Source organism: Semicossyphus pulcher, unplaced genomic scaffold (assembly GCF_022749685.1).
Source record: "Semicossyphus pulcher isolate SPU_LCO1_2020_fin unplaced genomic scaffold, fSemPul1.0.p SCAF_23, whole genome shotgun sequence".
Classification (NCBI taxonomy): Eukaryota; Metazoa; Chordata; class Actinopteri; order Labriformes; family Labridae; genus Semicossyphus; species Semicossyphus pulcher.
The window spans coordinates 7,492,332-7,504,342 of record NW_027211697.1 but is presented as its reverse complement, the minus strand read 5'-3'; the positions used below and the strand labels follow the sequence as shown (position 1 = coordinate 7,504,342).

At 41.7% G+C, this 12,011-nt stretch overlaps 1 protein-coding gene across 1 annotated transcript; it reads left to right on the top strand.

The window, feature by feature from the left end:
• The first annotated feature begins 5,776 nt into the window (after positions 1 to 5,776).
• LOC138602839 (uncharacterized) lies at positions 5,777 to 11,503 on the top strand. The gene is made up of 12 exons (XM_069674421.1): positions 5,777 to 5,887; positions 6,050 to 6,156; positions 6,276 to 6,413; positions 6,511 to 6,622; positions 6,738 to 6,813; positions 7,251 to 7,319; positions 7,389 to 7,472; positions 7,567 to 7,653; positions 7,766 to 7,816; positions 9,391 to 9,480; positions 9,734 to 9,833; positions 9,919 to 11,503. The coding sequence occupies exons 1-12, from the start codon at positions 5,794 to 5,796 to the stop codon at positions 9,967 to 9,969; spliced, it is 1,059 nt and encodes a 352-aa protein (XP_069530522.1). The 5' UTR covers positions 5,777 to 5,793; the 3' UTR covers positions 9,970 to 11,503.
• The last annotated feature ends 508 nt before the right edge of the window (positions 11,504 to 12,011 follow it).

Below are 12,011 nucleotides of genomic sequence, written 5' to 3'. Positions count from 1 at the left end.
CTCTTCACTGTGTGTGTATACATTCTTTCATCTGCACTTTAGTTACTGTATGTGTGATGCTAGCTTGAAGCCAAAGGTTTAATGAGTGTGCACACAGCAGACTCCTGACAATATTCCTGTAATTCCTTGTTATGAATGAGGGGAAGTAGTGAGTAATTTGTGTGTAATGCTGATCTGCTACCATCACTCACCTAGGAGAGCTTGTGTAAGTGGTAGTTAGATGGCAGGGGGTTTGGTACAGTAAGTAGCAGGTATCATCTGTAATAATTGATGCCCATGTTGTCTTTTCTTCTTTTGTTTTAGTACATCGTCAAAAGATTCTCTTGTGCCGCTGAGCAACAGGTGGACTACTTTTACGACGCATTGTTTACGCTCAGTTGGTGTAATGTCGAACAATGTCAGTCTGACATTCACAGCTGCAGGCTACCGTCGTTATTAGTGCTAACGTTGGGGGGCGAGTTGTGTTTGCCTCTGTCCTGTAATTAGGTTTCTCTTTCCCCTCGGTCGCGGTGACAGGTGACGGCAGGGAAAAATCCGTGAGGGAAGCCTCCTGTTGGAAGATGAGGAATGATGGCAGTGACAGAGAGACGACCTGGAACCACACAGGTATCTACCTGTCTAGACGCCAAACAGCTGTGTTTGGCTGGAGCATGCACAATGAAGAAAAAAAAGTCAGTAACCTCGTCTCAAAAATGAAAAAAGAAAGGAATGTATTTCAACTATTACGGCTCCACTCAAGTCGGGCCTCCAGGTAAGGTACCAGGGCCCTGTACCTGACACACCTAAATGGCATGCAGCCATTTATTACTTATTTGACCTATGCATTTTGTGCTATTACATATCCAAATGTCTGCTGAGTAAATATGTCCTATAAGCAGCTTTTTGCATTGGTTTTAATAAAGCTTTTATGCGTGTAAAAAGTGTACATCTCTTGCTGTGTGCCGCTCTGCTGCTCTGTTCCACTCCAATTTTTTTCAGGTGAGCGCCTGATCGCCTCACTGATCCGCAGCACAACCAAACACGAGGCTTTGTTTATTTAACAATAGAGCTCAGTCGAGTGTCAGCGGCTACAGAAGGGCTGCCTTAACAAAACATGACAGTGATAGACATACTGACTTAACTGACATTTTACAGCCCTGCAGAAACTCCCCATTTATGAATCCCTGTCCTGTAAAACTGCATGCACATCACTCATAGCTTTAAAAGAGACAATCCTGGACTCTGCAGAGGATGACTGACAGTCTGCAGAGAGAGCAGCTTCTAAAAAAAAATTACCAAATGGGGTAATTTGATTTTGAATTTCTTGCATACTTTCACATGAGTCCACTTAGTGTGCATTGCATGCCGGTGCTTGCACATGCCCTTGTTTGTGTGTCAAAACAAATGGTTGCGTGTGTGAGTTGAGTTGTATGTGTGTGTGCCTGCTGTGTGCATATTTAAGTGTAAGGCTATAGAAACAGCAGAGGGCACGGTATAAAAATCTGATTGTTTCTGAGGGATTATCCTTCACAATGCAGGGCTTTATCAGCGGGCCCTGGACTGCTGTAACAAGACACGCTCACCCTGGGTTCGCCCAGCCAAATACTGAGACTTACGCCAGCAATGAATCAAAGGGGGGAGAGAAGAAATGAAGGGAGTATAGAAAGAAACACAGGGGGAGAATGATGGTGAGATGACAGGAGAGGGAAAGTGGATTGAGAAGGAAAGAGGGAGAGAAACAGAGTGAGGAGGAGAGTGAAAAGGAGAGAAAGGCAGAAGTTGAACAAGTTGAACTGGAGGCCGCGCTTCAAACAGAGAGGTTTGTTTTCTGACAGAGATCCCTCTCAGGAGATTTAGCTGGAAAACAGATTAATAGAGGCTGTCCAAGTTATTGCACAACATGTGCTTCAGCACCATGTGAATGTGTGCTGTGCATCACACTGCACTGAGCTCTGACGTGGCTGTTTGTATGTTATGGTTAATAATGCAGCCTCACCGAGCCTTTATATCCAAACACCAACGGGCCCTGAGGCAGGGGCTGGTCTGTTAGAAGGAAAACTTCCAGATCTTTCATGTTTGGCTCTGTGGAGGAGAGGTGTTTCTGATTGGCTTGTTTTATTTGCTTCCTTTTATAAGACTTTCTCAGCAGGATCAGGTTGCTGTGCCCAGGCTAACCAAGCTCTGCTAAGGGGAGATGTGGTTTCTGAAATGAGGGGGAGATTTGGCCACTATGGAAGGGGCTTTAACATGCGTGTAGGAGGAGAAGATGGGGTGGGGGTGTACATGATATTGTGTGAGGCTCATGCATTCATATATTCCTATGCCACCTCTCAGACTTGATCATCTACTGTAATCAAATGTACCTTTATAAGTGGCATAATGTGACCACATAGTGTGATCGAGAGTAGATATTGATCTATATGTGAGTAAGTACGTTAGTTTGCGTTGGTGTTTGTGCGCTTCCTGTGTTTGCAGCAGCAGTAGGGGAGACCGGGGATGGAAGTAACACTTGTTGTTTGATCTGTAACTCAGCAGGTTGTTTGTGCTAGATCGCTCAAAGTTTAAAACATCCCACCCATATTTGTCTACTACAAATAAAACTCACTCGAACTTCTACGACACAATCACAGATTATGTGGGTTAATGTCAAATACAAAGAGGTCCATTGTGACAACCTGCCTCACTACTGCTCCAACTTCATTGAAGAATAAAGAATAAACCGTTTTGAATACATTTAAAACAATTTAAACAGACAGACAGAAAACATGTGCATATAATAAGGTGAATAATTTAAATTGACAAAAACACTTATTTCTGCCTGTGGACGTGTGGGCTGTATTCTTTAATGTGTACGTTTCACATATGGGTTTAATCACTGTTACAGTTGAGGCAAATGGACTGTTACAACTATTCCCACCCCAAGCAGCCATTACAGAGCTAACTGTTTTAGCATGTGGGTTTGAAGCATGTGGGTTTGAAGTTAGCATGAATGCTATGCATAAAATTATACTAGAGAAACTGCTACATCAGTTTATGTAAGTGAACCCATTGTATCTACAACACAATGAATGCTAGGTGTCACGGTCACCGGCCAGCTCTGCGAAATCCGCTTCAATTTGTAAAACCTGGTTCGGTTGCCGGTCTAGGGGTGTCCAGAGCGCAGCGCTGTACATATATTAATTACGAGATGCAACAGGTAAATACCGGGGAGTGGACTTACCTGTCTAACCTAGCCACCGGTGGACCAGAGCTCCACGTGCGATGCTCACCGACGGTAGCTTCTTCCCAGCCTCATCTCCTGGCACTTGGCCAGCTCCTGCTTTCTCACGGCGTTCCACCTGTTTCAGTTCATTAATTGTGCGACGAAGACAAATAACAAACATAATCCACCAAACAGAAGAAAGGGGCCATGTCCTGAGCGCCACTCGCTGCTCTCCGAGGCACCGCCAGTCACTGTCATCTTGTCACTCAGTCCCGCCCCCTGACAGCCATTCATCTGAACTCCCAACCAATCATGGTTCATCACCCTGCATAGCGTAATGGCCAAATCATTGTGTGAGCGGTACGGTGACACGAGGCAAAAAATAATTGACTTTCTTAACTGAAAATCAGTTTCTTGGTCGCAAAACCCACAATTCTGCTCACAGACACATGCCACTTCCCCTGTTAGCTCAGAAAGGAAGTTACAGTGTATGATACGGATGTCATCACCGCAGCTCTTTTCTGATCAAACTGGTCAAACTGGCAGTATTACAACTGACCCAGTGTTACAACACTCCCCGGTCTCCCCTAGACGTCCCATAGTGATATCCAACCTGGGCCTGTTGGGGTTTCATGCCTCACACCGAGCAGACCGGACCGACCAAAGTGTGTGTAACAGTCTCAGCACGATTAGCTGTTCTTGAAACTCACCTCTCCTTTTGGCGGTTGGTTAGTGTTCAGGGAGTCAATGTAAATATGTGAAAATGTGTGTTATCTATTGAGAAATACTCACTTTCCGGGTGTGAACATGATAGTGTTCTCTTAATAGAAGTCACTCCCGGCCTGTATATGCGCTCCACTTTCTGCTGGGTGTATTTTGAAACCGATGTGGCGCTAAGCAAACTCCAAGCCAAGCAGGGCAGTGAGGAGCCAGCACTATTCATTCCGAGCCACTCAGGATTCCCAGGGTGTCGCTTTGCCTCGGCTCTGACTCCACAACTCACACACCCTGAATGGTGCACCCAGTTTTTGTTTTCAACTCAGGTTTCGTGAAAAGTAAGTGTACATGCTGTATGAGGTTATTTTGGTTAATAAGAAACTTTCCAACTACCAGGGCCATAAATGTCAACCTTATGGTCTTCCTTCATCCACATGGATAGGGAATGAGGGCTTGAGGGGTCGGCAGTGAGACGGGAAGAGAGCTGTTTATCTCTCATCGCTGCTCTTATGACAGAACAGGAATGGAAGAATTGAGACAGATGGGGAGAGTAATTATTTACTTGACGTCCTGTTTAAACTGTTTGGAATTTACTTCTTCCATCAGTCCCGAGCAGTGGACACAGTGTTTGTGGGAGTGTAAGCTGTAGGACATGCCTGTTCATATCTTTGTGTGTGTCTTCATCCTCTCCTGCGTCATCGCTGCTCTGCTGTGTTTATGTAGGGGCTCTGTGGATGTGAAGAGGGATGGTCGGGTATCTCAGCCGCTCGCTGTTATTTGATATCTATGGAAAATGGATCTGATGATTGGACAAGTCCTCTTCCACGCGGCTTCCCACCAGGGGACCTGAGCGAAGTCCATTAACTGTGTTGTGATGCTGTCATCTTTTCCCAGAAGGGTCTTGTCAAGGAGCGATGAAGCAATCAAGAATGATGCAACGTTAAACTGGTTAGCCACACCAAACTGGCTAATAAGTAAATCTTCTTTCCCTCAATGTCACTTTATCCAATCCCACATCTGAGCCAATGAGCTAATTATGTTTAAGATGGAAACTTGAGAGTATGTTCGCTGGTGGAGAATTGAGATGTGAGAGGGACAGGGGAGGGCAAAGGAGAGGCAGCGAGGGAGAGAGAGATGCAGGAGAGGAAGTAGACCGACTTGAAGAGATAGAGAGGGGCCCATATTGAGTGACACAGACTACGGTCTGTGTTTTCTCGATGGACCAGAGAAGATGCAGTGTAAATGAAGCGTGCTGCACCAGGGCGGCTTCTGCTTTATCCTTGCTCTGTGTGTGTGTGTGTGTGTGTGTGTGTGTGTGTGTGTGTGTGTGTGTGTGTGTGTGTGTGTGTGTGTGCGTGCGTGTGAGTGAGTGAAAGGAAAATGACAGAGGCCTCTTTGAGCACTCGGAGGCCTCTGTTGTCCCTCTGCTCTCTAATGGATAGACGTTAGGTTCACTGCCATCCTCTAACAGGAGGATGTACACAACACAAATCCTACATGGATGAAAACAAATTCCTCCACCTGAGCGATAAAATAAATCCTGCCACAAAACAGAGTTGATCCAATGCTGCATGTCGTGCTTATCTAATGACACATCTGTTTGCGTGCCTTTGTACAGAGAATGTGCGTTACTACAGCCTTTTGTAACATAGTCCATTTACATACACTATCTTACCTCCATTTGCATTTCATTTAGATTTAATAAAAGCCCTGTGGTACAGTTGTATCTCTTCAACAGTCATGGCAGGGTGTTCAATGTGTGTGTCTGACCTGTGGGACGAGAGCCTCCCCTGGTGTTAAAATTGCAAACTACAATAGCAGATAGTACGCATGCGCTTTTGTACTCTACTACCTTACTTAACAACTTCCTGGTTTTAGTGTGCACTGAGGTTCACATGAGGAAGGTTGTTATTTCTTTCGACAAAATGAAGGTTGAAATTGGTCTGATTCTGACGGTGACTATATCATCCTGTCTTGGCGCAATGATAGGTAAGGAATGGGGTGTTGTTAATATGTATTTCTTTCCTGTTTTGGGTTTTCTCTTTACCTTCTGCTTGAGACTGCTTAACTGTCAAAATGCTTGTTTTTGGATGTTTAAATAGAGCCAAAATGTTTATTATTGATACTTTGTTTAACTCCAAAACCTCATAGAAACCCGTCAGAGGGACATATCCTGCGCCGACATTAAGACTGCAGAAGGATTCGAGTTCTCCCATGGCTGCCATGCCGGAAGTCAGATTTATGTCTATGGAAATGAGGTACTTTGATTTGCCTTTAAAGTCTGTAGCTGTAGCGGTTTTGCTTTATGAAATAATGTTAACAAAAGTTTTATGGTTTTACCGTCTTACCTCCACTAAAGTAATTTTCCCCCCAACAGACTCTCATTGCTTTTGCTAAGATTGGCATAAAGTTTGATCCGCCCGAGGAAGGGATAAACATCAACAACGATTCATTCTTCACGAGACACTGCCAAGGCCTGCAAATGAAGTGCATTACCTCTGAAGAATCTCCTAATGTGAGTGTCTGATATTATTCTTATATTAATGTGATAAAAACAATTCTTGGGTTTTTTTGTACACACTGTTCTCACACACTCTAATTTTGCTTTTCAGGGAAAGGTACATGTGAAAGAGAGCCGTTTGACTTATAATGTTATTGGCAAGCCAATGACCTGTTGTACAAAACAGAGAGAGGAAGTGCTGAATACTCCATGGGGCCTCATCAGTGAGTCACACTTACATTTCTGACAATACTGTTGTTTGTAATAGAGTTAGTTTGCTGTAACACACCTCAAATGAACATCTGATGGTAACATGTTTGCATATTTTCTGTCCCACAGTCGGTGTATCACTTTTTGTGTTTGTGCTCATCTGTATCGGGGTGTTTTGTTGGTGTTACTTCAAAGCCCGAAAAAAGTGAGTTCTAATCTGTTTGCTCAAACATTCACCGTCCTTTTAGGCCTTTGCTTGTTCTTTGTTTCCTGCTTCAGGAAGTTCTTCACTTTTGTGTCTGAAGGGAAATTCCCAGATAGAGCCGGGCGAGGCCAGAGCAACTACTGGCACTGTGCATTTGAGCACACATTAATGCACTTCTGTCACATCAACATAGAGAGATAGGACCAACTTTTCCTCGAGCTTTTTACAGGAGGAAAAGTTGCGCAATTGTTAAAAAAGATTTTTGAATTGGGGTCGTATGAGGTACAATAATATGTACACTACATACAGTAGATGACGGTCAGCACGGCCCCTGTTTGGAGAAGCTAGCCAGAGTACCAACACGGAAGCTCCCGTGTTTCCGGGAACACATTTTCAGTGTTGCGTAATGTAACTTCATGTTTTATTTTCCCTTTAAGACAACATGAAGGAGTTGAAGTTCAGGAGGTCACAGTTCATGATCTGGACCAGAATCACAACAGTATCGGGTGAGCAAACATTCAGAAGCTATCGTCATTGAAGTCGAGCACATGCTCATCTTTTCTTTGTCATTATAGGATGAGTGAATTGCAATCAGCTGTTGGTCCAAATGGAGGTGTTGAAAATAAGCAAGATACCACCCTCAAGAGTGTGGTACCAAGGTTTGGTTGCCATGTCAACAAGATCCACTCTGACCTGTTTTTATAACAGCTAAAAGTCTGTTAAACCTGCTAAATGCTGCCTTTGTCCCTATAGCACTGATCCTCAAGCTGGTGCGGAGACTCCTCAAGCACCAGGTCTGGACTGCAACGTCTGCAAAGAGGGAACCCAGCCGTCTAAAGAGTAGGAGAGCTGTTTTTTGCTTACGTCTGTCATGTTTTTTTAGGTGAAGTGTCCCTTTAACGTGAGCAGGAAGGAAATGAGATTAAAAGTCACTCTTGTATTTGTTTTGCAGTGAAGAAATCAGTGTTCCTGATGGACCCTCTAATCAACGAGACATGCACAGGTAAGCTTCGAGTATTAGATGGATGATGTATATATGTTTATTATTAATACTTGTTATTAATTAATATAATATAATAAAAACAATCAGTATTAATATCTAACAACGCCTCAGGAACTTGAGGAATGATCTAGTAGGAGTGCATGACACCAAAAGACAACGGCGTCTATTTATTAAGGCGTCTCATAATGTGCCTCTGGATGGGGGGTTGTAACTGGGGTTAAGGGCTGTGGTCATGTCCCGACAGTAACAACAGTTAACATTAACAGCAGCAACAGTTACAGTCATACAAATATAGTTTTCTGGCGGTCGTGGCAACTCAAAATTCACACTTATGCGAGCTATCACACACTAGCGTACCTAAACCAACTGGACTAAACCACTGTAGAGAAGTAAATGTTTTACAGGAAACTTGGCAACAGCTCTGCGACAGTCTGCATTTTTACCTGTGTCATTCACCCTTGTTCAGCGATGGAGAATGGTTAACTTGGGTGTCTGACTTCTGCTAACACTGCTGATGAAGCTGGGGCTTCTTGACTGACGCTGACTATTGATGAAATTGGAACATAAATTAGAAGTGCTAATAACAGTGATTGAATAACTACAGGCTTATTTATATTATAATATACATTAATCGCACAAAGATGCACCAGCATTAAAATTGGTCCCAAACCTTCGAATGCTTTGCTCTGTCTGACGTATAGACTTACTAGACTTTCTCCTAAGAACCTCAACAATGCAACATCGTTGCCTGACGCCAGCGGCTTCCTCATTACTAGGTTGACGATTTAATAACATTAAATAAGACGGAATGTTCACGTTAAATACCGATAGGAGCAACGTTTGTCCATGAGCTTATTGGTACTTTCAGTACTGACCAATCACGTACCGGTACCAAAACTATCGGTTCTTGATACCCATCCTTAATGGTAACAGTGTGTCATAATATGTCCTATAAAGGATGAATTTGTATAATACGTGTGTATGTCTTCTAAATAAAGTTCTTCATAAGTAATTCATAAGTTATTCATTTTAAAGCAGGTTACTTAAGCTTTTGATTTGGATGTTTGCATATGAGAATACAATATAATAAAGAGAAGTAAAAAAAATAAATTAAAAAATATATATATACAGCATATATATAATGAAAATAAACACATGATTAGGTGAGATGAAAATAAGCGGCAACAACTTGTAAAAACAAATGATAGAGCAATTTAAACCAGACGCAAACCTGCCCAAACCCAAACTTTAGAGCCACATTTTCACATACTCAATCTGACAGTTGAAACAATGTATTACAAATATTTCAGTTAAAGAGTCAAGTCATTAGTGTAAGTAATTAAAATCACTATGTATTGATTTCAAAACAAACAAAATCCACTTCTAATTTTGTCAAAGGTGCAAAAGAACTGCAATCTTAAAAAATACAACAATCAAGAAAAGCCGCAAAGCAGAAACAAAACTGGACAGGATCTACTGTAATTTTCCGGCTGCACATTAATTGACATAACTTACTGACCCTTGGTTTTCGTCTGCCCGCCTGCACACTGATGATTCTGTGAATTCCTCTCCAGGTTGATGGAAAAGCAGAACGGCCGAACTCACGGTGATCGTGGTCCTGAAGATGATGAGAAAGAAAGAGAGCCGCTGCTGCCCGTTCAGAGGTGAGACATCCTCTGTCCCCTGTCTCTCTGCTCACATGACTGTGCCTAAAGAGTAATCTCTGTTGTTTCCAGTCTCCTTCATACCTTGTTACATTATTGTTGCTGCTGTTTGGTCAGCTGTCAGTAGTAACTTTATGAACTGCCCCCCCTCCCTCCTGAGGGGCCGGTCTCAATTTCACAAGTTGTCTGAGGTCTGCTCGGGAAATGAACATGAACCAATCTTTGCTGTTTTTCTTGCTCTTTCTGTCTCCAGAGCTGCCATCCAACCTTCTGACATGACAGGTGAAGCTGCAGATTTGGTGAGAAAAGGCGGCCTCAATCCCGACCAGGTCTGCAGGAAGTCTCCTGCACCGGTAAGTGGGAAGACGTGTGAGTACAATCTCTTTTGTGTTTATACGTTGTTTCTGTTTAAATTAGCAATTTTTGTGTTTGTTGCAGGACACTGGAGTGGATTCAGCGCCCGAAGAACTACAGTATAAAAAAAACTGATTTATAATTATAATGATAACCTATATTATATATAACATAAAGTGTTCTCACAGTGTTGGTATGTGGTGCTTTTACTGGCAGTCCTTTGGGATGTTTTTTTATGACAAGCTTTTTCAGAAAATTCTAAGATACATCTTTTAAAAACCCTTCATAGTTTAACATCATTCCAACGTCTTTAAATAACTCTGATGAAAGAAGTTTGGACAATCCCAGTGGAAACTGGTGTCTCTGTATTATGCAGAATATTCATTGATTCATGACCAGTCACACAGACTGTCTGTTGACTGGTCTCTACATGTTTTTATGTTTGGCCAAACTGTTCCATTATGTGACAGTTATCGTATCAAAGGTTGATCAATGGAAAGGAAAGCACTGTTCTCATAGAAAAGAAGAAAAACAAACACATGGGATGTTTGTGAGTGAGAATATAAAGTGCACAGCTTGACCAAAGGATGGGTGAACCAGTCAGAAAAGTACCACATACACAGTTGTGAGGCTTAATATTAATGAATATTATTATATCATAATGTATAGTTTATAAAGTAAGAAATAAATATCATATGAATAACCTATTATATTATACCTTGTAGCAATAATATGTTTTTTTGTTATGCATTATAACATTAAAATGCATACATTATATGTTACTTATATTGTTACTTACATAAGGTGCTTTTCGACAGCAGGAACTTTCCCCAGGAACTAGGAACCTTTTAAGGAACTCTGTGCGTTTCGATAGCAGGAACCGGGGTTCCGGGGTAATTGACAAAAAAAGTTCCTGCTCGGGGGGTAGTACTTTCCAAAGGTCCAGGAAATGTCAGGGCGGGGCCAGCAGTGCCGATCGATTCTGATTGGTCGAGTAATCGCATCGTTTATTTCACCCGCAGCTGCAAACTCACTGTTACCATCGTTATCATTCAACTGTTATCAATACAATAAAGCGCAGTCAAAAACAGCAGTTGAATCTCCTCCATGCTAACAGGCTAACTGTAGTGTAGCACAAATGATAATACCTGCCTGTTCGTCGCGTTTTATGGCGTCACCTTTGTTGTATGGCCTTCATCTTCTTCTTACCGCCACCTACTTGACCGGTGGTGAAGTGCAGGTATTATTATTGCTTCTCCATACGTCATTGGCCTGATTTGCATAATCTTCCCAGGACTTTGGGCCGCTGTGGAAATGCAGACAAAAATGGGTCACAGGAACCATTTAGTCCCTCGAAGAGAAGTTCATGGAACTAAAATTTCCTGTTACTTTTGGTCGAAAAGCACCTATTATGTACCTTTTTTCCATTTTCTATTATGGCTGCAGAAGCAACTTTTATTATTATCACCTGATTTATATTTCTGCTTAAATATCTCATCTTGTGTTAAAGAGATTATTTTAATTGTGTATTTTTATTTTGTTGCTTCTGTACTCATTTGCATTGCTTTTATTTTATATTTGAATATATACTCATAGCAACTGTAGGTTTGTAAGGAAATCAGGATTAATTTACATGAAACTGGAAATAAAATATTTACTCCATCCTGAATATGTTTACCTTTTTTTGTGGAGGCAACACTTTACCTGGAGATCCACAAGGGGGCAGTATAGAGACATCAGTCTCAATAGTGAGGTAACAGGCAACATAATTACACCTCTTACTACTTTTGTTGAGAGATACAAACCTAACTAAAGGTTATTTATTCATAAAAGTAATAACTTAAAAAGATTATTTAACTTACACCTACAAAATAAATATCTTATATTTATACACTCTATTTATGTTATTTACTACTGTGGGGCGGGGATAAATAATTTCAATAAATTACAGCCCCCGTTAGAGTCTTGTTGATTGACTATTGTGTTCTTTTAATGCAATCAGTGTCTGTGATTCCGTCTGTATTTTCTAATGCAGTGATTTGATTCATTAATCACATCACTGGGTAATTTAAGTGTTATATGTACGGTACAGTACTTAAAAGATTGACGTCCTCTGAGAATGGATGTATGTAATTACAGTTTCACAAAAACACACATGGGTTTGGCTGAATTTAATA

Bases quoted from the DNA above. Each gene is read 5' to 3' on its own strand.
- LOC138602839 (XM_069674421.1), top strand. From the start codon at position 5,794: ATGAGGAAGGTTGTTATTTCTTTCGACAAAATGAAGGTTGAAATTGGT. The intron at 7,654-7,765 runs GTAGGAGAGCTG...TTTGTTTTGCAG, and splicing joins GGAACCCAGCCGTCTAAAGA to TGAAGAAATCAGTGTTCCTG. The intron at 7,817-9,390 runs GTAAGCTTCGAG...ATTCCTCTCCAG, and splicing joins AATCAACGAGACATGCACAG to GTTGATGGAAAAGCAGAACG.